Below are 26,337 nucleotides of genomic sequence, written 5' to 3'. Positions count from 1 at the left end.
CTGTGCCCCAAATTTTTCAGTACCATAGCCTTGCCATAAAGAGCTTCAGTCAGGTGGTCATGCCCCTAATTGCTCTAAAGTTTTCTAGACTGATCAATACACTGACTACTCATTAATTTATTTTACCTGAACTCATATTAAAAGCATTGGAGTGCCTGAATAGATAAGCTTCAGATTTAAAAAACGCTGAATGAGTTCAAATGATTTTGCATACTCATATATATCCTCATAAAATCATAGTTAAGGTCTGTAGGAAATCAAGTACAATAGGGGATTTTCCCCAAGGTGACAAAAAATAATCAGAAATAGAACTAGGACAAGTGTCAAGCTCAAGCAACGTCCAGCCTGGTGAACCACACTTCAGATGAGCTACTGGGCAAAGGGCAAATCTGGAACACTGCCCAAACCACTGCCCAAACCCACTCTGAATGCTTCACTTTGACTGCCTACCACCCCCACCTCCTGCATACATTCCAATAGTGACTTGCTCTTTACTTTGTTTACCTCTTTTGTTCATATGGTTCTAATGGTTATTTCCTCAACACTGGGTTCATTCTTTTGGTAAATCTCCTGGTCAGGAAGAAGAAGATTAACTTCTTCTTGAGTTAGACACAGGAGAGGTGTCAAAGGGATGCCCTGCTTATTCACTGGCGCCCACCCTGGGGAAGGAACCCCTTTAATACTCTGAAACCCAAGCAGCCTGTGGCTCTCCCTCCCTATACCCCATGGCTTGGTCAAGGCAGGAGATGCTCAGCCCTATCACAGGTGACCCTGCCTGCTGGGGAGAGGCCACACAGAGCCAAGGTGGAGCAGAGTCTTTGCTCAGCTAGATGGCAAGCTGCTTCCAAACATTTTCTGACCTGTTTGGTGCCTACTCTGAGCTCCCAAGATTGACTGCATCCTTTGCTTGGTGGCTCTAACAGAGTTGCAGCATAATAAAAAATGTGTTTACTCGAAGTGGGCCCTGGTCTCCCATGAGACATGGCTTGGGAGAGGGCACTGAGGAGACTGAATATTCCTCAAGCCTCTTACTTGTTCAGGATCCTTATAATGAGCTTTAATTCCAAGATTTATCAATCAACAAATCACTATATACTTTGCGGGTATCAAGGAAACATTAAATAACAAGGGAGCAATGCCTAATAACTGATGTGAAGAACACAGTCACTAGGAGGAGGTGTTTAAGAAGAAACTAAGTATCAAAGCCAGGCACAGTGGCACACACATGTCATCCCAGCTACTTGAAAGGCTCAGGCGGGAGTTTCGCTTGAGCCCAGGAGTTTGAAGCCAGGCTGGGCAATACAGCGAGACTGTGCCTCTAAAAATATATATAAAAGAATGTTAATTAATTTTAGAAATTTACCAGAAGAAATTAAACATCAAGGTGATGGGCTTTTGTTATATTCCTTTTACTTTAAAAATAATATGGGAGAGCCAAACTTTTCTTTAGAGACATACTCTGGCTTAGGGCTACTATGAGAACAATTCTATGTTTTTGCTTTTTCTTTCCTATTTTCATTGAACCTGATGCTCATTGTTGTTAAGTCAGGCAAGTGGTGTGGGCAATACATTCTCGGTTTCCTCTGGGGTTCTTCAGGAAATGAGTTGGCTGCCGCTGCCACCATGCACCAGGCTGTGGGCCTATGTGGCAGGGGAGACGAGTGCATCCCCAGTGGAGATTTTCATTGCATTCACATTTGGGCTTCACAGAACTGAGAGGAGCGAGCCAGGGAACGTTAAGCAGAACCTGCAAACACACATTTCCTGGCAGTGCCTGACTTTCGAACTTCTCCCGCCCCGGGCCACACTGAGACCAGGGTTCTTAGCCCTTCAAACAGGTGGAGCAGAGCAGGCTCAGGCAGTGTGGTGTCCACCAGAGCAAAATGAAATGCCTTTTCTTTCCTGGCTCTCTGACAGCCTGTTTTCTCTGATACTGGGTGGGGGAAGGAAAAGAGGACGCAATTTAAAACAGCACCAAGGCCATCTATTTCAAGCCTTGAAGATGTTGGTTGCACATATATCCATTTAAAATTATTTTTGACACATTCTCTGCTTAATTTATTCATGAAAGGAGTACAAGAAAAAAATGAGCTTAACTTTGGAATGGAAACTTTAGGCTAAAAATTCTTGAATAAAACTCAGGAGGAAAAAAAGATAAAGTTCACTGTAAAATAGCAAGAATATACATCAATGTTATAATACCCTCTTCAAATAAACAGACAATGAGTTTGGCTTTTTGACCTAAGCTTGTTGTTATCTTAAGATGAGTTCCCCCCTACTTTTTTTTTAATTTTCTCAATAATAAGAAGCAAAGGGAACTTTATTCAATGTTTATAGAAAACCTGCTAAACACCCAGTGCCTAACTTGGTGCTGGGGGCACAGAGATGAAAGAGACCTGGTTCCTGGTCTGGGTGCTGAGATTTTACAACACCAAAAGTATTTCTATTTCAGTTTGAAACAAGCTTTTGCCCTTCATCCCCTGCCTACTCTCCTCCCTCCTGGATACCCAACCTCAAGCTTCACCTTCGGAGGCTCGGCTTCCTCATCTATAAAGGACTGTTTTTCCTTAGGCTTGCTGGGAGCAGTGAGAAGCATAGCATCTCAAGCTTCTTGTGGTAAATGATCAGCATATTTGTTTTAATTTCTAATCTTTTGCAAATAGTTTCTTAAAACACGATAAAAATGAATTACTAGAAAAAATTTAAAAGATACTCCCCCCCAAAAAAACTCATTGATCACGCGCTTGAAAATTGTGACAATTAAAAATTGATATAAAATTTGCCAAATACTTCTATAGATTTCGGTACTTATCTTGTCATAGACACTAACAAGCAGCCATCATGGGCCACAGCTGGAACAGCACTATGCAGAGACCAAGCACAATACATGTGCATGTTAGAGATTTAGCTGTGCTTCTTTCTTTTTATATTCTAAGAGTTTTCTAAGTAAAGCAACAAAGAGACCCTATTGTTGTGAAGAACTGATGCCTCTTTGGACTTATCACATGTTGACAATGGAGAATATCATTTTCCAACGTACATGGACAAAAATGTGCTCTTCACTCCCCTTTCTCCACTTGAAACCATTTCTTAGAGGAAAAATCAGGGCTTGCATTTTTATTTATTTATTATTATTATTAATTTTTTTTGGGGGGGACGGAGTCTCGCTCTGTCGCCCAGGCTGGAGTGCGATGGCAATCAAAGCTCACTGTAGCCTTAAACTCCCAGGCTCAAGCAGTCTTCCCAAGTAGCCAGGACTCAGGCACGCACCACCACATAGCTTCCCAAATAGCCAGGACTCAGGCACGTACCACCACGTAGCCTCCCAAATAGCCAGGACTCAGGCACGCACCACCACATAGCCTCCCAAATAGCCAGGACTCAGGCACGTACCACCACATAGCCTCCCAAATAGCTAGGACTCAGGCACGTACCACCACATAGCCTCCCAGATAGCCAGGACTCAGGCACGTACCACCACACAGCCTCCCAGATAGCTAGGACTCAGGCACGTACCACCACGTAGCCTCCCAGATAGCTAGGACTCAGGCACGCGCCACCACGTAGCCTCCCAGATAGCCAGGACTCAGGCACGCACCACCACGTAGCCTCCCAGATAGCCAGGACTCAGGCACGCACCACCACGTAGCCTCCCAGATAGCCAGGACTCAGGCACGCACCACCACGTAGCCTCCCAGATAGCCAGGACTCAGGCACGTACCACCACGTAGCCTCCCAGATAGCCAGGACTCAGGCATGTACCACCACATAGCCTCCCAGATAGCCAGGACTCAGGCACGTACCACCACATAGCCTCCCAGATAGCTAGGACTCAGGCACGTACCACCACATAGCCTCCCAGATAGCTAGGACTCAGGCACGCACCACCACGTAGCCTCCCAGATAGCTAGGACTACAGGCACGCACCACCATGCCTGGCTAATTTTTTAATTTTTTTTTTTTGGTAGAGCTGGGGTCTCATTATGTTGCTCAGGCTGGTCTTGACCTCCTGGCCTCAAGTGATCCTCCCACCTTGGCCTCCCAAAATGCTGGGATTAAAGGCGTGGGCCATGGCACCTGACCATGGATTATATTTTTAAAAAGACAACAGGGGCAACAGTGCAGATACCTGGTGTTTTACTCACCCAAGATCCCTGACACCCTTCCCCTAGTAAGAGCACCTCCCCTTACTTAGTGCAACTTTCTTCCCTTATTCCATGTGATTCTGAAGAGGCTACCAGCCACAGCACCCAAAAGTGCATGTGTGTGCCCAAGGGTGATCCTAACCAAAGGTTTTGAAATTGGAAGTGAAGGAGCTAGGAAGTCACATTCTTACAGTTTGAAATGAAGGGTATTTCCTTTATCATCAATTTCAGAATGAAGGACGTTTTACTTCATGGTATGGAAGAATCTGAAAGAATTAGCAAAATTCAGATAGAAATTGAGCCCTGTTCTGAAAAGTTAGAATATGATAGCATGCTGGCTCCAGGAAACCCTGAGGCCAGCTGCACCTGGATTGTACATGGTCTGGTTATAAAAATTTATCAATTTATCCTTTTCGGATTTCAGTTCACCCAAAAAGTCCTGACTCGTATTGATAGGCTGGGAGGTCAAACAATTAACTTCAAGAAAATATCTGTACTAGAGGCCGGGCACAGTGGCTCACACCTAGAATCCTAGCACTTTGGGAGGCTAAGGCAGGCAGATCGCCAGAGGTGAGGAGTTCAAGACCAGCCTGGCCAACATGGTGAAACCCCGTCTCTAGTAAATATACAAAAATTAGCCAGGCATGGTGGTGCCTACCTGTAATCCCAGCTACTTGGGAGGCTGAGACACCAGAATTGCTTGGACCTGGGAGGCAGAGGTTGTAGTGAGCCGAGACCACACCACTGCACTGCAGGCTGGGCAACAGAGCAAGACTTTTGCTTCAAATTAAAGAAATAAAAAAAGTATCTGTACCAGTTACTACGTGGAAACTGAAAGCCCTGGAAAGGCAGCCTCTATCACTCTCCCCACATGATCTATCCATCATAACAGGTTAACCTAGTGACTCCTCTGCTGTACCCTTTTCTCACTTTCAAAAAGACACAAATCCTATAGGTCAAGTTGATGTCTTTCTAGGTCACAGGTCAGATCTTCCCATTTGGATCACAAAAGTAGGTCACAGTATAATACCTGTTTGGTGGACTCTCACTTAGATTCCTGCTCTGAGAAATTCTTTGAAGTATATACATATTTTTAAAAAGATCATTTATGTAAAAGGAGAAATAAGAATTTTTAAGGTTTTGTACTTAGGGCAATCCGAGTCCTAAATTCTCTGGATAATAAACAAAAGAAAGCTTCCTGCAGTAGTTCCCCACAAGATCAGATACAAGAAAAAAAATGCAGGATTTAAGAAAATGTGTTTCAGTACATGGGCAAAAGGTATGGAAAAGAATGTCTCAGTAAGCAGTTAATAAGAGTCACATAAACGGTAAGAAGTGGTTGCTTTATTCAGCCATATCATAAATTAACCCAACCACGTGTGTGTAAATGGTAGTCATATGAGAGGCGTAAGCCACCGTGCCTGGCCTAAGATGAATATATTCTTAACCTCCGAGGTGATACCTATAGCTCTTTACAGATATTTGGACATGTCAAAAATAAATACTTGAAAAATATCTACTTTTTAATAAAAGCCTCTCTTTCTTCTTGGGTGAAAATTAAGTAAGGGAGTAAAGGAGAATGACAATTGCATTATAATATGCTTAAATGACAATGGCAAATAATGGGCCAAAGGAAACTGTTTCTTAGGAAAAATTCAAGCCAAAATTTACCGTTATGTGTCATGAATAAGGAAGCAGCTAACATTTCTTTCCTTTCCTTCTTTCTCTCTCTTTCTTTCTTTTTCTTTCTCTCTCTCTCTCTCTTTCTTTCTTTTTTGAGATGGAGTCTCGCTCTGTTACCCAGGCTGGAGTGCAGTGGTGCAATCTTGGCTCACTGCAACCTCCACCTCCCGGGTTCAAGAGATTCTCTTGCCTCAGCCTCCTGAGTAGCTGGGACTACGGACGCGTGCCATCATGCCCAGCTAATTTTTTGTATTTTTACTGGAGAAGGGTTTTTACCATGTTAGCCAGGATGGTCTTGATCTCCTGATCTCGTGATCCACCTGTCTCGGCCTCCCAAAGTGCTGGGATTACAGGCATGAGCCACCGCGCCTGGCCGGAAGCAGCTAACATTTATGTCTATTATAAATTCATGTTACTGATTTTCTAAGTTGTCTTTTTCAGAACAACTGCATTAATCCCTTTCTCTAGTAATTTACAAAGAATTACAGCTTAATGGATAAGGGTACAAGCTTTGCAGGCAAATTACTGGGGTTCAAAACCTGTTTCAATAACATATCAGCTGTGTAACCTTACATGACTCCTTTCCTTCTCTGTGCCTTAGTTGCCTCAGCTGTAAATTGGAGAAAATAAGAGTCTGTACCTTATAGAGCTATTGGTAGGATTATATGAGAAGCTCTCAGCTTGGTTCCTGGAACAGCAGGGGCTCAGCAAATGTTAGCCACTGCTGTTAGCTATAACTCTATTATTTTTTAAAGAGCTGCTACATGTAGCATGGTACCACACAGATACTAAGATGAATATATTGTTGTTGTTGTTGTTGTTGTTGTTGAGACGGAGTTTCACTCTTGTTGCCCAGGCTGGAGTGCAATGGTGCAAACTCGGCTCACTGCAACCTCTGCCTCCCGGGCTCAAGCGATTCTCGAGCCTCAGCCTCCTGAGGAGCTGGGATTACAGGCTTGCACCACCACGCCCCGCTAATTTTGTATTTTTAGTACAGACGGGGTTTCTCCATGTTGGTCAGGCTGGTCTCGAACTCCTGACCTCAGGTGATCCGCCTGCCTTGGCCTCCCAAAGTGCTGGGATTACAGGTATGAGCCACCACGCCTGGCCTAAGATGAATATATTCTTAAGCTCCGAGGTGATACTTTTTTGGTGTCTGTTTGATCGTTGTGCGTACTGTATTTAACTTACTCTTATGCATACATGCGCACCTCCCAAATACCATCGATTCCCCTACACGGAATGCCCTTCATTCCCATTTTCCTACATCCAAATCCTACCAAGATCAGTAAGAAGTAATCTGTCTCTCTCCCTGTAATCCTTTTCTACAACCTCCGTTCTGGATCTTATCATTTATCTTACCAACTACATGTGTATTTTCTTTTTCTTTCTTTTTTCTTTAATTTTAGAGACAAGGTCTTGCTCTGTTGCTCAGGCTGGAGTGCAGTGGTGCCATCACAGCTCACTGCAGCCTTGACCTCCTGGGCTCAAGCCATCCTCCCACCTCAGCCTCCAGAGCAGCTGGGACTACAGGCACGCACAACCATGCCCAGCTAATGTTTGTATTTTTTGTGGAGATGAGGTTTCACCATGTTGCCCAGGCTGGTCTCAAACTCCTGGGGCTCAAGTGACCTGCCCGCCTCAGCCTCCCAAAGTCCTGGGATTACAGGCATAAGCCACCACACCCGATCTACTCATGTATTTTCTTCTCTTCCCCACTAGCCTGTAAGCTTCTGAAGGGCAGCAGCTGAGGCCACTTTATCTTTCTATCTCCCATCATCCCTAGCACAGCGTCTTATGACAGAAAATGCTCCATGTAGAATGGGTGAATAAATGGATGAACATTTTTAAATGTGCCTGAAAGTCTGTTATGGAAAAGGAAGAAGTGGTTTGAATAATATTAACAGTAATAAGCGGAAGAAAGCAGCCTTGCTTTGTTTTCATACATGCTAGCCTAGACATGTTTAGTGAACATGCTTACGAGGCACTTGTTTCAAACACTGTAATTTTTTTTTTCCCCCAGAGATGTGGTCATGCTATGTTACCCAGGCTGGCCTTCAACTCCTGGGCTCAAGCGACCCTCCTACCTCAGCCTCCCAAGTATCTGGGACTGCAGGTGTGCACCACAGCACATGGCTTCCACTGTCATCTTTTAATTATGGGGAGCTCTAGTTTAAGAGTGTGTGTGTGTGTGTGTGTGTGTGGTTTTTAAACATGTACATGTAAGTGAGAGGCCTGGTGCACTTTACTAAACCTACTTGCATTGTTAGAATGATTATCATTTGATTCTGATATACTTAAACATATATATTTACACAAAGTTAAAAATAAAAAAAGTGATTACAAAATCATAATATAGTATCATAGAGACAAGTAAAATTCCCAATAAAAAATTTTAGCCTTATCACCTTCTTATACTTTTTACTCTGATATATGTGAGAAGATATTTATTTGTATAGCAGTACTGAGCTTAAAAGAATAGTCATACATTTGGAATATAGTCACCATTTTTATTAATGACTTATTCAGCTCCAACTCTTTGCAAAGTGATGAGCTAGGGGCTCTGAGAAATATAATACTGATAAGACCTCTCCTCCTACTTGAAGAATAACACAATCCAGAAGCAAAAAATAGCAAGTACACAAAAAACTTCCAAATATTAATTCTTGTTTTTCCAGATTTTGCTTTTTCCTCCTTCGAGTAATTCATTTACTCAAATGCCATCAGCTCAAAGTGAAAAGAAGGATTCAAGGGGAGAAGTGCTCCCTTCTGACAAGAATCAACAGGGAGCCCTAGGTAGAAAAATCAGGATTTCAGGGAGACCTTGGTAAGAAGGTAAGATTGTAACAGAGCTAGAGAAGGTCAGAGGGGTATTCTAGGTATAGAGAACAGCAAATGGAGGGAAAAAGCGGAGCTGTGTGTACTTACATTTATCTGGAAATCAGCAGGTAAGAGGGTTTCATCTTGGATGAAATCAGACTGGAAGGTTGAGAGCCTATCAGGATGACCTCACATGCCATGCTGTCATTTGCCTTTCTCTAATAGAGCGGCACCATGGAAGGTTTTCAGAGCATAGCAACAGTCAAGGCAGAGGCTTATGAATATTCACTGGGCAATGGTCAGCAAAAGAGACTGGAAGGTGTTGAGACAATTTTGATAACCTTTGTGACAGGTCAGCAGAACCTAAGTTACAATGAATTTAAGTGGTGGGTCTGAGGGTCATTTCAATGAACTTTCTGAAGTTCAAACTAAGGAAATACCTTAAATAAAAGATCATCCAACCAATTTAAATGCCTGATGTCCAGAAATAGGAACTTAATAATGGGTTGTCTTAAATTATTATTAGAATCATTGATTATCAGAACTAGAAGGAAACTTATAAATCATCTAGTCTCACCTCATTTCATAGGTACATAAGCAGGCCCAAAGAGTTAAGTAATTTGTCAAAAGTTGCAAAGAATGCCTGGAGTGAATGCCTACAGAAGATACTATAATTCAGGTTTCTTCAATCCTAGGCTGTCTGGGGACCTCCCCTAAGAAAAACATATGGTTTTAATTGTTACCACTCCCTGAAAATACTCTTTGAATCATTCTTCTTTATTCTTTTCTTATGTATCCGAAGACCCCATTTCAGTCTTATTGGCTAGTGGCTGTTCTTCCATTGTACTTTAAAACATGATCCTTTCTATGTGCTCTTAACCACTCCCTTAGCTACAACGAATACCTTTATGTAAAAGAGGATCCAGATCTAAGCCTCTAGTCATGACCTTTCTCCTCACACCAAGCCAACATTGGACATCTCCACTGGGGTTGCACAATGAAAAGTATTCTTTTCCTCTGCTACCTCTTTTAAGTTCCTCAGTTGGCTTAACAGATCTTCTAGTCAACTTGGGCTAGAAAACTTACAGTCACCTTTAATTGTGTCCTCTCTTATTCATGACTCCAAATACCTCCTGAAGATGCTACTTCCTTTCCACTTCACGGGACAGCCACAGCCAAGGGCTTCATTACTCTCCCCCTGGACTATGGTGCTTATATTCTAATTGGGGTCCCTGCCAGTCATCTCTTCTCAACCCATCCATTTTTCACAAAGCTCTTCAATTACCTTCTTTAAATACACATTTGAATCTGTCATTATTCAAGCCCTCTTGACTTCTTACTTGAACTAAACAGCCTCCTGAGGAGTTGGTACACTTTTTCTGTAAAGTGACAGATAGTAGATATTTTAGGCTTTGAGGACCATATTCAACTCAAGTGTGGTAGTGCCATACATAATAAATGAAGGATAATGGTAGTGTTTTCCAATAAAACTTTCTTTATGGATGTATAATCTTTATGTGTCAAAAAAATATTGTTTTCCCTTTTTTTCATCCACTTAAAAATATAAAAACCATTCTTAGTTAATGGTCACACAAAAACAGATGATGGGTCAGACTTGACCCATGGGTTGCAATTGCTGACCTTGGGCTAACTGGTCTTCCTGTCTCCTGGATCAACTCTCAAAGCTCACTTTCCACACTGCTCTCTGAGTCAAGCTCCCAACCCAGAAAGTCAATCATGTTGACACCCCTGCCTAAAATGCATTAAGAGTAACTCAAGAATGGGCGAAACTCCGGAGATGGCCCATAAGGCTCTTCTGCTGGTCCCTGCTCCCCTTTCCAGTCTTATCTCCTACCAAACACCTAATCTGATAGTAGAGTTTCTCTTTTCTCCCATGTTTATGTCTCTGTATATATTGGTCTCTCTCCCTGGGGTACCCAACCCACTTTCTTCCACTTTCAGAATTCTTACTCATGAACTCACTAATCAAGATTACTGCCAAATATCTCCACCTCCCTGACTATCCATTTTCACTGTCAGCTTTCCCTGATATCAGCTTTCTTTGACTATCGCCTTCACCTCTGGTGCAGAATGGGCCAATCCCCCTCCCTATGTGCTCCTGTGGTAATCATCACTTTTATCATTGCACTGTTGTTGCACTCTATTATATTTGCATATACAGATGTGGCTTCTTTACTAGAGTATGAGCAATCTAAGGGTAGAAACTGAGTTTTATTTTTTCTCTCTATGCCTAGGACCAAGCAAAAGTACTTAAAAGATAGTAGGTACTCAATAAATATTTGTTGACTAAGTGAATGTTACACTCACCCATTTGGGTCCTTTAATTAATGCTAAATTTCTATTTTCCTTTTTTTTTTGAGACAGGGTCTTAGTCTGTCATCCAAGTTGGAGTGTAGCGGCGCAATCACAGCTCACAGCAGCCTTGAACCTCAGGGCTCAAGTGATCCTCCATCCTCAGCCTCCTAAATAGCTGGGTCTATAGGTGCACCACCATGCCTGACTAATATTTTTTGTTTTTTTTGTAGAGATGGGATCTCATTGTGTTGCTCAGGATGATCACGAACTCTTAGCCTCAAGTGATTCCCCTGTCTTGGCCTCCCACAGTGTTGGAATTACAGGTGTGAGCACTGCGCCTGGCCTCTATTTACCGTTTTAAAATCCAATAAGGAGAAACACCAAAAAAGCGGTAGGCTATTTTTCTTTTAGGTTGATGTACAGATTTCTACTACAGTTTTTAAATTTTCTTTGCCTCTAAAGATTTGGATCCTTATTTCATCACTACTTTAAACATGGTTTTCATATTCAATTTTAAACTTTGTTTAGAATATGCCATTTGAAGTGTTTAAGTTGAGACTGTGTGGTAAGGTGTTATCTGCGTGGGAATTATGTATTTCAGCTGATCTACACTGAAAAAGAATGACACAACATTTCTCAGTCACACACCTGAGTATACTGAATCAATAAAGCATGGGGAGGGGTGGCAAACTTAAAAAAAAAAAACAAAAAAACAAAAAAGTACTGTATATCAGAAATAGCCCAACAACCAAGTCACATTGTCAGTGCAAAGGGGAGATATACACAGTTCCTTGCATTTCTAATTGTCATCTTTAAATTTATGAATGTGGATTTTATAAAACATGAACCCAGACTAAGCATAAAATGCTTACAAAAGAGTACCGCACTTAGAAAATAATTTTTATTTCCTGTAAAACTACGTTTAAATTTTAGTAGAATTGGTTTAAATAAAGCTCAACAAAAAAAGCTTTCTATGGAACCAAGCAAAACCGTTTTTCTTAAGAACAAAGGAATTAGTTACCACTCGTCCATTTTCAGCAGTTGCTGCATCTTAATATGCTCTACTTGCAAGAAATTGATCTTGTCAAACACTACAAATTGATACTACATGGGAAAAGTCTCTACGGACTTTGACTTCAGAAATTAACTCTCTGAATAAGACAGAATGGCAAAAGGGGCAAAACCAGCATTAATATTTATTTACTGAAGCTCAGCCACACTGAGATGTTAAAAGCTGTCCTATTTCTGAGGTTTTGCAGTGCTTAGCACACAAATGGTTGGTTCTGAATAGAAGTCTGACAGAAAAGAAAAACTATTAACATTACCATGATGAAGCTAAATTCTGAAACTTCTAAGATTAAATAACCACAGGAATTATGCTAATGTTATGTTCTCACTTCTACAATGACAATACTTTAAATGAGCATTAAAAGAACAGTTATTATTCTGCAGTATTAAGCAATTTTTTTCTCATGTATGTGTTTCATCTATTAAGATTTTTTCTAGATACCATACATGTATTAATAATTTATTTTCTTTCTTTGCTTTCTCTTTCTTTCCTCTTTCTTTTATTGTTTAAAAGGGAAGATGTCAAATCATTTGGAATATTATCATAACAAAATGTTTTATACAAGGCTTGATTTTAACAGAACCAGAGGCATCTTAACACTCACCCAAAACTTTGGGAGGTTCACCAACCTCTAGAATATTTTTTTCTCCAAATGCAGGCTGTTCAAGTGGCGCTTTTCTCCATCTGTTAGCATACCGTGCTCAGAATTACATTGTCATATTTCATGTAAAAGGGATCAGTCCCCTTTCATAGTTTAAATTCAACATATTACTATGATTGGAAGACCAATGTTTTTCTAATTTATAAACCAAACCAAATATCATAAACGTACATGTTTATTTAAACAAAGTTCTCTCTAAAAACTGAAAAACTTTAAGAACTGAGCAACCCCAAAGGCTTGATGTGAACACTGAAAAATCGTAATAAAACTCAAAGTGAAAAGAAACCACATATGATAAAGTGAAATATCTACTTTCTCTGTTTGAATTTTTCTTTCTATGTGTGTATTTATGTGTGTGTGTGTGTGTGTGTGTGTGTGTGTGTTTCCAATGCAGCAAATTCACAATGCTTACAACCTAAAGAGTCTTACTGTAATTTAGGGCCGAGCTACATATTTACTAAAGTTGATGACAATGATGATCACATCACAAAATCTCATGATGGAAATGAAGTAATTTGAAACCTCAATGGTGTAAGCCTGGTTATAATAATGATTTGAACATAAGCAGTGCCAATCTATTTCATCTCGAAATTTTACACCTCCTTAGGATGCAGATTCCTTATTTTGTATCAGTTCCATTTCAATTTGCATCTTACAATTTATTTACTTTGTCTCTCTCACCACTGACAGTATTTTATTATTTTCCTAAATAAATTCCTCACATCCTTCAGTTCAAGATTTTTATTAGACGTAGAATTAGCAGAAGAGGTAGTAGTGGTGGTAGGAGAAATATGTCATTTTGCTTATATTGATAGAGAATCACCTAAATATTTGAGCATTGTAGATGAAAGGTTTTGTAATCTATCAGTAATTCCCTGCCACACTTATCATTCACATGTCTGGGTGTTTTGCTTACCACATCTCCACTTTTCTTAATATGCCTGAAAGCTATGTGTGAATTGAATGACTAAGACTAACTCTAACAACTGTTTGGAAGCCTGTGGCAAAAATCAGTGGAATGAAATCGGTGCTATGGCGCATAATGGGATTAGGGAGTACCTGGTGAGGTGCAGTTGGTGCTCAGATTCGCCCAGCAGTTCTGTTAGTCTCAGGCACTCCTCTCTGGCCCGGGCTGCCTTCTGCTGCGCCTGTTCCAAGTGTTGTTTGCTTTCACCCAGTTCTATTCTCAATTTCTCTATTTCCTTAGGTAGAGAGAAGGGGGGAAGGCATCCATATAAAATACACGCACTCGAATTCAAAATTAGCTCATTTTTATTTTTTGCCATGAATTTCAATGTGATAAAAAATTATTAGAAAATTTAGGCTAGCTTCCATTTTATGACAAAAGGAATTAGCACATCCAAAAATGCACATGAGTGAGGTTTTATTTTGGATTGTAAAATGAAGTCTAATTTTAAAAATGAAATGATTAAATGAGAGTAGTCAAAGTGGATAATTGCACTTTCATTCTAAGAGTCGTTCCCTTTAAAAAGTAATATTTACTTAAAATGCCACTACCTTTAAAATGTAACATTTTTGTGTGAGATTCAATCAGACACATGCAGTGATTTACCAAGTATGTACTTTTTATTCTAAAAGACAAATTTATGGCTTCATTTGGGTGTTTTGAAACCCAAATTAAAGGTAAAATAAACAATTTAGGAGATACTTTAGAAAAATGTGAGGTGTAAAAAAATGGCATGATTATGATGTTCAATATTACTTGGAAAAAATAATCCAGGAAAAAAAACAGCATGAGAAATTTAAGCATTGAGAGTGTATCAGATTTCTGAGCTAAAATAATATTTCCACTTAAATTTGCAATTTAAAAAGTCAACAAGAACACTCTAAGACTAATAAATATGAATATATAAAATTTATGAAGGTTTATTTTTTGGTTTTAGGATGAAATTATACTTATCTTACTGAAACTCAAATATTTCAAAGCAAAAATACCTTATATAGGACATAATTTTAAATAATTTACATATTAAAGTAGAAATATTTATTTATCAATAGAACATCTGTAAAATTAAGCCAAAGAAAATAAAAGATGAACCTTTAAAAATATTTAGGCTATTAAAACAAGAAAAAAAAAAGGGCAGAAACATTTTCAAATTCAGCAGAAAGCAAGAAGCAAACTTGATACAGAAAAAATTGCAACCTCCTTTTGGAAAACAAAATCATGTGTAAGTAGAGGGATTTAAATTTAGTATTTAAATAAACTTCCAAATTTCCTCATGTCCTTATTCAATATTCTGAACAATCTCCAACTACATTTGATACATCATGGAGGATAAATTAAACAATTCATTTACATTTTTTCTTGTATTCATAACAGTATAAATATTCAGTTTATCTCCATCAAAACCATACATTAACCAACAATATAATAACTTAGTACAGTTCTTAAATATTGGCTTATTTGAAAAACTGTGAAATAATTGTATCATTTTCATTCAATGTAGATTTTCTGTATCTTTCAAATTGGAATACTAAGTTAAACTGACTTATTTCTTTAAAATATTGTGTTATTAAAATTATACCCATATATTTCCAATTTCATAATTAAATATAATTAAAGAGCTAAAAATAATAAAGACTATTAAATTTGTAGTTTAACATTTATAAAATTAACAAAAGCAAAGAAATACAGAATTGGAATTATATGTTAACTTTAAAACTTCAAAAATTTATTCATTAATTTTCTTACACAGTCCTATATGTAAGACACTACACTAAATAATATGATGAATTCAGAGTTCCCATCTCTAAACTCAGTAGTTAATAATTCATCTGGGTAAATGAGACACATATACACAAGAAGACTATCAAAATGCAAAGCATATAAAAACACCAACTGAGTTATAGAGAAAATTCATGCCTCAGTAGCCAGATGAGGGATATATTCGCATGAGCAAGAAAAGTGAGAAAGAAGTAAGGGCACAAAAGCTCTGGAGTGATACTTTAGATCACATTATGAAAGCTCTTTAATTGTAGATTAATAACGCTACATTTTTCTTATAGATAATAGGGTGACAGTAATGGTTTAAACAGGTATGCAATATGACAGAGGTTGAGCTTGAGAAAACTGGATCAATGTGTACAATCAGTTTAAGGTGGCAAAGAATGGCAGAAGGGAGACCATGAAAAGATAATTGCAGTATTCCAGACATGAGGAGTGGAGGAACTTAAAACAGAAATATAAAGAGAAAATGGTGATTTTATGGAAATAAAAGGAGAGGAATCAGAAGACCAAAGATGACTGGAATTTTGAATTGAGAGAAGACAAAAGAATGACAGTAATAGAAAACGTATAAAATTCCAAACCTTTTTAAAAAGAACAGATACAATTTTTGTAAGCACTATGCAACAATAACAACGTATGTACCTTACACTGGTAATTAGGTTTTAAGTATAAATTAGCTGCTTTCTTTTCCTCATGTAATAAAAAGTCAAGGGTTGCGTTGCAAGACAGTCCAGACACAGAAGTAAAGAACATGGGTCTAACAGCCAACACATATCAGGGCTCCAGACACAGCTCTGGCACTTTTCTGTGACCTTAGACAAGTCATTAGACTATTATACAGCTTCTTCCTTCTAAAATCGGAGTGATAACAAGCTTCTAAAGCTGTTGTGAAGATTAAATTAGGCTAGGAATACTTAGCAGAGTGCCTAGCACATAGTAAAAGCTGAATAAAAGACAGTGAATATCATTATTACTGATTTTTCCCTCTGTCTTTCAAGAACAGCAAAGTGATAAGAAAAAATGACCCACCTAAGAATATATGACTATCTCTAAAGAGTTCTCAATTTAATTCATAAAACTTCCCCCTTCTCAATAAAGCAGTACTTTGGTGAAAACTGAATAAAAATTCATCAACTGCAATTTTCAAAATGTGAAATGCATTTTTGTTAGGAAGATGGAAAATTACTGCCTGCTTCTGATTATCCATGCCAGCGAAAGAGCTTATTGGTGCAGATAATCAAAATCAACAAATAATCTAACCAGCTGGACCAGGGCTCAACACTTACTCCCTGAGTCAGGAAAATCTGCCATGATACCAAGTCCAACCGTTAGAAGAGAAATCTCTTGCCAGAAATGCCATGCTCCCACTGGCAGGATAACCCTTTGCCTCACCCAACTAGGTCAGGGCTGCTTCCCTGGCCGTATATAGCAGCTTGGGGATGAAAGACCAACAACAGCCATAGGCCAATTGTACATTACTCTCAAAGCACACTATTAACCTGCATGTCTACAGTGCAGTTTGATGTGGCTATCTTTTGGCTAACTGGGCAAAGGCAGGTCCAGATAGCTTTACGCCTTATCAAAAGATATCTTTCAAGTCATGACTAACCACCAGAATAACTCAAAGTAGAAACTGTTAAAAGTGGTCACTGCAAGAAAACAGTACTGGGGATCGAATTTGGAAAAGGGGAGACTTGATGCTGTTCATTTATATCCCTCTACACTGTAGGAAGTTTTTTTCTTAATCATGGGCATATGTTAACTTTCTTTTTATTGTTGATTAAATTTGCCCATCAAAGTAATGCACCTAATTTAAGTCACATAGTATTAAATGGCTCATAACAAGGAACAGCAGTGCCCATGGTCTACCTCCCCGATTTCAAACCTAATCTCCAATGGCACACACCATTAGTTCTTCTGATGTTTATCTTCATATTTTTAAAAGACAAACTTATACTGCTATTTCTTAAGTTTTCAATATTAGACCTTTCTTATGTGAAGAAGGGTGACAATTTGGGTCTCGCACCACCCACCCTACATGCCCACCTCATGCTCCCATATAATGATTTTGGTTAAAGCATTAGTCAGTAGTTCATTTACATTATAATGATTATGAAAAATTTGCTCGATGCTAAGACAAGCATTATCTTGTTTAAATTAATTTTCTTATGTATCGTTTTATTATTTCTAGAATTGTCTAGTTTTTTAATAGTTTATTTTTCTAGATAACTGACATTTTCCCCCAAATATTCAAACATATCTGTTAAACAACCATCAATAATATTTTTTTAAATAACTGCACATATTAGATAAAGTGTATGTTCTTTTAAGAATTTTTTTTCCTGGATATATCCTTCTTGGCACCTTATGTATGGCCTGGTTGATCTCTATCTTGTGTCAAGCCTTCCCTATGCTCTTTTAGAGTTCTCTGTTTTCTGTGCCATAAGTCATCATGTTTCTCAATTTATTCTCTTTTTTGGTCGAAGTACAATCTCCAGGTAGCTTTAATAAGAAAAGGTACACGAAAAACACATTTTCAAGTATTCGCATGCCTGAAAATGCTATTATTGTAGGCGTACACTTGATTGTTTGGCTGGGTATAAAACTCTATTTTGAAATTAGTTTTCATTCAGGATTTTTAAGAACTATTCCACTGTTTTCTAGATCCTAATAGTACAACTGAAAAACCCCAGACCATTCTGATTCTTAGTACTTGGTCTATGATTTACATTTTTCTCTTTCTGGAAATTTCTACAGTCATCTCTTTCTCCTTGTCATTTTGAAATTTTGCAATGCTGAATCTTAGAATGGAGCTGTTTTTCATTCCTCGTGCGGAGTTTTCAGGGAGTCCTTTTCAATCTGAAGGCTTATTTTTTTCAGTTTGAGGATGTTTTCTTCTACTATTTTAAACTATTTTAATGCCATACACTTTAGCTCCAGGACATTAGTTTTTGGACTGATTATCTCATTGTCTTATATTTTCCATCTCTGTCTTCTGATTGTAACTTCTGGAAGATTTCTTTGACTGATGACACCTAATTTTGAATGTTAAGAAAATTTTCTACTCATTTTGTATTTCTACGAGCTATTTCTTGTTTTTATTGACACTTTTTTACGTAGCATGGCTAATTTTAATCTGTGAATATAATATTTTACCTATTAGAATATATAGTATTTAAATGTTTTCCTTCGCTTATTATATGTTGCCTCAGTTTCCTCCACATTCCTTTCTTGTTTGTCTGATTTGGACTCTCCATTATGTTGTAGGTTTTCCTCAATACAGGATAATACTTGGCTATCCTTTTATATTTAAGAATGAGGCAGTTAATAAATGTGTGGGTTTAATAAGTTTTGGGGTAATATGATAGTTTATTTAGACTGTTGTTCAGCAAATATTCACTCCCATCTCCCTTCTACTGAGAGTGGAATACATTATGTCTCCCCAGGGACTTTCCGCTTAGCCATATAATTTCATTTGGCCAGTGGAATTTGCATGGCTATAATGTAAGCAAAAATCATAAATATGTTTATGTTTAGCTCATGTTCTGGTGATTAACCATGAGAGTGTATGCACTGGGTAGCCACTGCCCCTTCAGCTTAGACCACAGAAAGAATACACGGAGATCAGACCCAAACCCCAACCATAGCCCAGACAATGCACAACCCACAGCCTGAAGCAGAAACACCCAGTCAAATAAAGCACAGATCAGCCAAAGCTTACCTGACCTGCAGACTCATACATATAAACATACATGATTGTTGGCGCAAGCCACTGAGTTTTGTCAATATAAAATTATTACTTGAAAGGAATAAGGAGTGTTACAACTATACATCACCTTAGAATTTTATTTGATCTTTGAAACAACTGCATGAAACATACAGGGCAGGTATCTCTGTTTATACATATAAGAAATTTAGGGTCGAAGACATTGAAAATTGTCTAAAGCAGTACACTCAAGCCTTGAACCAGATCTTCTGACTTCACTGCCTTTACCACATCGTACAATAAATTATGCAGTTGCTTTCAAACATTTTTTTGGCCAAGATCCATAGTAAAAAAATCCATTTTAAATCACAATTCAGAGACACACACACATATAAATGTAAGAAACATTTAATGAAATAATATTAACTCTTACTATGTGTGATGTGCTCTGACATTTCCTATCCCATATTATTTTATTCTACTTCTTTTGTTTTATCTTATCTTTTATATATATATATATTTTTTTTTTTTTTGAGACACTCCGGCACCCAGGCTGGAGTGTAGTGGTGTGATCACAGCTCACTGCATCTTTGACCCCCTGGGCTCAAGTGATCCTCCCGCCTCAGGCTCCCAAGTAGCTGAGACTACAGGCATGCGTCACCATACCCAGATAAGTTTTTTTTAATTGTTAGTAGAGGCAAAGTCTCGCTATATGGCCCAGGCTGGTCTCGAACTCCCGAGTTCAAGCAATCCTCCCACCTCAGCCTCTCAAAGTGTTGGGATTATAGGCATTAGCCACTATGCCTGGCCAATTCCACTTCTTAAAAAAAAACACTTCTTGCTTCAATCTATAAAATTGATTTCACAATCCTATAATTTGAGAAGCATTCTGTACTTCAGATAATTAAAATATATTTTTTACATAAATTAAGTAGAACCAAATAAAAAGTTTCATTAAAAGAAATTCTACTATACATTCTTCCTGATTTCCTAAGAAAAAATATCCAAAGAAATGAATGCAAAACCTATTTGAAAAATTATATAACATCTTAATTCAAAAGGATAAATTTGCCTGGAAAGAAAAGGAAGCATAAACTATAATACCTCAATGGTAGTGATTTATTCCTGCTATTAAACATTAGGTGACTTAAAAATTATTTTTCCATCTTTCATATAGGGTGACTTGTTTGTGTAACAGAAGATCAGAATGGGGAGAAGAAAAATTACAGAACAGTAAGAAGACCAGATCCAAAAATCCTCATAAGTTAAAAGAAAGAACTGGTGGATTTGAGGCTGACAAATTTTGACAATGTGAATTTATCACTCAGAAGCCAATGGATGAAAGAATATATTTCCAAAAGTAAGGTAGTACATAATACTGAAAATTGAAACATATAATCTCTCACTTGGGAGAAAATAATCATTTATATAAAGTTCTGTGTGTGTAAAATATGTACTCATTGGAAATTTAGTATTTACCAGTTCATACTTTTATTAACTTATAGATGTTAAGATTGATTTTGTCAAATCATTAGTAAATTTTTGTCTAGAGCTGCACTAGCTTGCTTTGGCTATTTAAATTTAAGCTAATTAAAATAAAGAATTTAGTTCCTTACTTGCATTAATCACAGTATAAGTGCTTGGTATCCACATGGTGATTCCATGGCTACCATATTGGAAAGTGCAGGTATAAAATATTTTCATCATCACAGAAAATTTTTTGGCATAGCACTGGTCTAGAATATAGCAAAATTTATTTCTAAGACTCATTCTCCAAGCTAGACACTTGAGGAACCAGCCTATGTGAACAAAAGGATATTATAAGTAGCAACTCATTTTAGAAACAGCCAAAAATGATTGTCCTCTTCACTGTAGCAGATGTAGAAGGTTGCTGATACCATTCTAGAAATACTGTTCACAGTTACCACTGTTGATTGCACATAACGCTGACTTAATGCTTTTATTGTGGACTTAATAGTAACACTGATACCAGCTATCATTTTTGAGTGCTTACGATATACCAAGCACTGTCTTAGCATTTTATATTTTAAAATTTCATTCTGTGTTCATGACAACCATATAAAAATAAGTATCCTATTCCTGTTTTACAGATGAGAAAACTGAAGCTCACAGATGTTAAGTAACTTACATAAGATTATACAGTGGCAGAGCTGAGATTCAAAACGGAGTTAGTCTGATTTTAAGTCCTATAATCCTTCTACTACACCATATTGTCTCCCTAAACAATCCTAGATATAACAGAAAATAAAGAGGAAATGACACAGTCTGCCTTCTAAAACCTCTTGGCCTATAATGTGACATAGGTGGAAGACACAAATAGCACAGAGACAACAGAAGAAGATACAACTCAGATGACATGGGTCAAATATCATGCTACCAAACACAAGGATCTCAGTGTGCAAAGCCCTGGGCCTGGTTCACTCTGAAGAAGCATTTCTGCAGGAGACTTTAGGGCTAGTGACTTGAAGACGTCCTGAGGTTTGGATTTGTTTAGCCTCAGGTCCCACTGTCTATACCTTTTACAACATGATGAACGCCATGCCAGCCTAAGAAGCAACGTGCAACTTAACCTTTCAGCCTTCCCAATAACATATGCAACATTTTTGTGGAACTTTTCAGTTTTCCAATTGCTTCCAATGTGGCTATTTAATCAATTCTTACTCTAAGCAAATATTCTTTAAGGAATTTTAAGAAACTTTTTTTTCTTTGCATAATGTTAACAGAAGTGGCATCAACTGATCACTTAAATTCAGAAGCACTTCCTCAGAGCTAACGTAGCTCTCAGCCAAAACAAGTGTTCAAAACAGATGAAATGGAACTATGGCAAGAAAGAAGTGCCTTTCTAAAAGTATGTGTCTAAAGAAGAGAAGAATTTAAGACATCTGATATAAAGCTGACTGCATTACATTGTGACAATACAGCAGACTTTTTGACTAAGCCAAGTTTACACCACTGTTCTGTCATGCCAGGAGATTCAGTGGCAAAAGAATCATTACAACTCTGCGGTCAGTTTACAAAAATGAATTCAGGTGGTATCTCTACTTTTTTGAGACAGGTTTAATAAAGACTTTATGTTTGCTAAAAATGAAAAAAAAAACTTGCTTTGCACTCTTATTAATGTAAGTTTCTAATCATCGTAAACAAAATATCAGGCCATTCATTAAATCTGCAATTTTTTTCTTTAAAATCATATAGGGCCTTTTTTGCCCCTAATCCTATCATGCTTTTTCAGTGTTCTAAATTAGTAAAATATTAACAATGTTCAAGGTATTGTATGCTGACATATTTGCATACATAGATAGAGATCTTGACTTTTTATGTCTGCTGATGCTAGGAGCAGACATAAAAGGTGTAGAGGAATATTAAGATAGCCCTGGATGAGGGAAAAACCTGAAATAAGATGTGATTGTTGGACAGCTATAAAAGAGAGGTGATACATTTTTCAAATGATGCATTGCAAAAGAGTTGTTAAGCTATTGTGAATATCGCCAAGAGTAACTGGGAGAGGTAGATTCAGATTACAGATTGAAATGGATAAAGACAACCCGAAATTGTGAGTAAAAAGAGATAAAGTGAAAAAAGACAATGTTGAAATAAATAGAAAAGTCTTAAAATAATGAAGGAGTCAGATATACAAATCTCCTAATTGTTGACCACGCCAGTTATCATCTGTCAATGGTGTGGAGTTTTAAAATTGTCTGACAATAAGTTTTGCATTGGTTCAATACCAGAAAATGTATCAAGAGCTGAACTATAAAAGACAGCCATCAATCACAATGTTAAAAAACCTACCACTTCAGAAGCACAACTGTCTCTTGCTCAGGTTGTATCCTTCATTTCTTACTTTTAAGGTCTCCTGTTTCTGCTCTTGAGTTTGATGTAAATGGCCCTCAAGAGATGCAATTTCTTATCACCCTGCTATGTGGTACATTTCATCCTTGTCTTCAAACATTGTGATCATAAAATCAGATGGTTCATATTTACTGCAATAGGAACATATAGTAGAGTTGCAACATGTAACAGAAAGAGATAAATGGAAGAAGTATGGGTGACTCCACCCACCATTCAACTCAATGAGTGAATGCCTTGGAGTGAGCATGAAGAGTGAGACATGAACCCACTGAGCCCTTGGTCAGTCACAGCACATGTGTACCTTTCATAGTATGACCATCTGACAACACTATGTGGTGATTTCATCTAAGAAACAGGTATATTTTTCATACGAAGCACAAACATTGCCAAACACAAGTCAACTTGTTTATTGACTCCCCATTTGATTAAACAGCAATCTATCCCAACAATGAAAGTAAAATGATGTGGGCTAAAATCTTTGAGATAGGGTATGAATGTCTCCAATGTGGCAGGAATATATGGCTCTAAATGCACATAAAATCAATACAGACAAATCCATGTAGACTATTAAATTATGAGGAATTTATGAGTTTTTTTAAAGTAATTTTGATCACATGCAATATTCAACCTTTTAGGCTAAACTTGGAACATAACCTCCTCCTGAAATGTCACTCCACTGGGATGAAATGCACTGAGTTTATCTTAGTAGTAGGATTTATTTCACTGGCTTCACAAATAATTTTTATTCTATGTTTATAAACATTCTAGAGGTTGAAGGGACCCGTTATACCTTACTACACTTACTAGGAGAAATTCATTGTTTTTGCCTTCACTTGTGAAGATCTGAGATTTGTCCCTACAAATATCAAGGGTCTGATATCACGTAAAGATTTTGAAAGCAGTTTCCTAATACCGCTCTTCCCCCTCACTCAGCTGGGAGTTGACTGTTTTTAGTACCTGACTACTAGAGGACTACAATGTTTACTGTATCTGTAGGAAAAACATCCCAGGAATGGTGCTCAATCACTGACAAATCCACCTAAATGAACTATCATCCAAGAAAATGTTTCTATGTTTTGTTCAGAGCTGTATCACAAGAGCTATGTTAACGAAGTTAATAAACTCAAAACATTTTGGATATTTGGCAGTTCCTTGTTTTGCAAAGCTGATAATTCTATGGCATCTATTCTACTGCACATACTATAAAATGCTATATTGGGACATTTAAATATGATGGTCTTATAATGTTTGTGGAGAGAACATAACTAAAAAGACTAATGTAGACCTATATTCCTTTGCTTGGTATACATATAAAAGGAATCCTTTAATATGCTATGACCACCCAAATGTTATGATTTCTAAAGAAAGAAAGGCTCAGAAAAGTAACAGTTTGGCCCTTTTTTTCTTTTCTCTTCTTTTTCTTTTTTTTTTTTGAGACAGGGTCTCATTGTCTTAGTGTCACCCAGGCTGGTGAGATTACAGTTCACTGCAGCCTTAACCTCCCTGGCTCGAGATTCTCGTGCCTCAGTCTTCCAAGTAGCTGGGACTACACATGTGTGTCACCATGCTGGGCTAATTTTTGTATTTTTTTTTGTAGAGATGGGGTTTTGTCATGTTGCCCAGGCTGGTCTTGAACTCCTGGGCTCAAGCGATCCTCCTGCCTTGACCTCCCAAAGTGTTGGGATTACAGGCATGAGCCACTGTGTCTAGCCGGCTTCTTATTTTCTAGAAGGAAATTATGTCAGCCATGTACTTGACATTCCAATTTAATGAAAGAAAAAATCATTTTCCACTTAAAATGTTAATATATAAGACTAATTTTATACATATGTATATTTACATATAATATTTAGATATATACATCTATTTTAAGATATACATATATTATTATATTAATATTATATATGAATGCATATATTAAATATATGTAATATATTCAAGTTGACTTATAATGCTATTTAATAAAATAGCCCTTGGTACATTAGTAAACAAAAGTACCAGGAAGAAACTGGGACTCCTTCCTTTCTTCCCTGAGACCAAGCCATGATCCCTTGGCAGAAAAGCAGAAAGAGGGTGGCTGGTGAAGATCACCCCACTGTTTCTGAGGTGAAAGTCACCAGTATAAAGGTACCTTTGACCTGTGTTTGCTAACAAATTGGCACAATTTTTTTAAATAGCAACTCTAAATTTACTTTATGTAAAAAAAAAATTACACCTAACCCTGACCTAATCGTTTTGAAAGCACTTCAAAAGGATTTTTTCTTGCTACACTAGTGTATTCAAATGAAAAATAAACCTGGAGTTGTTTCTTTCAAAATGAACTGCAAAAAAACAGGAAAACAATCTTTTCTGGTGGGACATCTCCATATAAAAAAAAGTAGTCTTTCCAATGGTGAATAAAAACAAAAAATCTAAAAAGTACAAAAGCTGGTAGATAAAAGAATTACCAAAGAAAAATAATCTTTAAACAGTTACCCAAAATGCAGGAAAACATATCATAGCATAATAAAAGGAATATTCATTACAGTTATTGACTTTTATTACCATTTGAAAATAGTTTTTTTTGCCAACTGAGAAAATCATCCAAAGCAAAAATAAAATATAATAAAATAATTCCAGTTTAGGAAAGCAAACTGTTAATTTATTCCCTTAAACTATTCCTTCCCAAGCTCTCAATTCAATACAATAAATATTTTTGAGCACATACTATGTGCCTGCTATGTGCAATGTGCCAGACATTATATATATATATATGATCCAGATGGCCAGATAATTTTATATATACGTATATCTATCTACATATACATATATGCACACACATATACACACTATATATGAATAATATCCAAGCTATTTCACTCTTCTCTTCACTTTCTTTTGTAACTATTAAAATATTAATTGATTCCCTATCATTTTGATAAAAAACAAGTGCAAGTCCAATGATACATCTAAGGTACATCATTTCCTCCTCAAATGTACAATCATCTGGGCTACAGTAAATAACAGAAATTATTATAATACTCTTACTTAGTTTTCATAAAAATTTACAGCAGGAAATTATAAGTATTGATATTAGGGCTCCAGGACTCATTAAGTGAAGTCTAAACATCATTTTCATATTATGTTGTTATATTTTGGGCTAATTATATTCACCTATGTCTAAACATTAAAGCTATTAATTACTCAATAGAGTAATTGCATTGAAATTATATTGAAATATAAGATTAAAAAAACTTGGTCACATTGCCCACTACTAATTACAGTGATGTAGCTCCTGCTCCATTCCCTATGTGTAGAAATATGGCTAAACACAAG

General features: G+C 37.4%; 1 protein-coding gene across 19 annotated transcripts in view; it reads right to left on the bottom strand.

The window, feature by feature from the left end:
* The window catches only part of SDCCAG8 (SHH signaling and ciliogenesis regulator SDCCAG8), a 257,776-nt gene that overhangs the window by 109,120 nt on the left and 122,319 nt on the right, over positions 1-26,337 (bottom strand). For all 19 annotated transcript variants that reach the window (XM_055235059.2, XM_063613489.1, XM_063613496.1 and 16 more), the window contains one exon: positions 13,754-13,896. In XM_055235059.2, coding sequence (XP_055091034.2) covers positions 13,754-13,896 — 143 coding nt within the window. The remainder of the gene's footprint in view (positions 1-13,753; positions 13,897-26,337) is intronic.

This window comes from Symphalangus syndactylus, chromosome 19, assembly GCF_028878055.3.
Source record: "Symphalangus syndactylus isolate Jambi chromosome 19, NHGRI_mSymSyn1-v2.1_pri, whole genome shotgun sequence".
Lineage (NCBI taxonomy): Eukaryota > Metazoa > Chordata > Mammalia > Primates > Hylobatidae > Symphalangus > Symphalangus syndactylus.
Note: the sequence above shows the minus strand (reverse complement) of the source record. Positions and strands in the feature narration are given on the sequence as shown.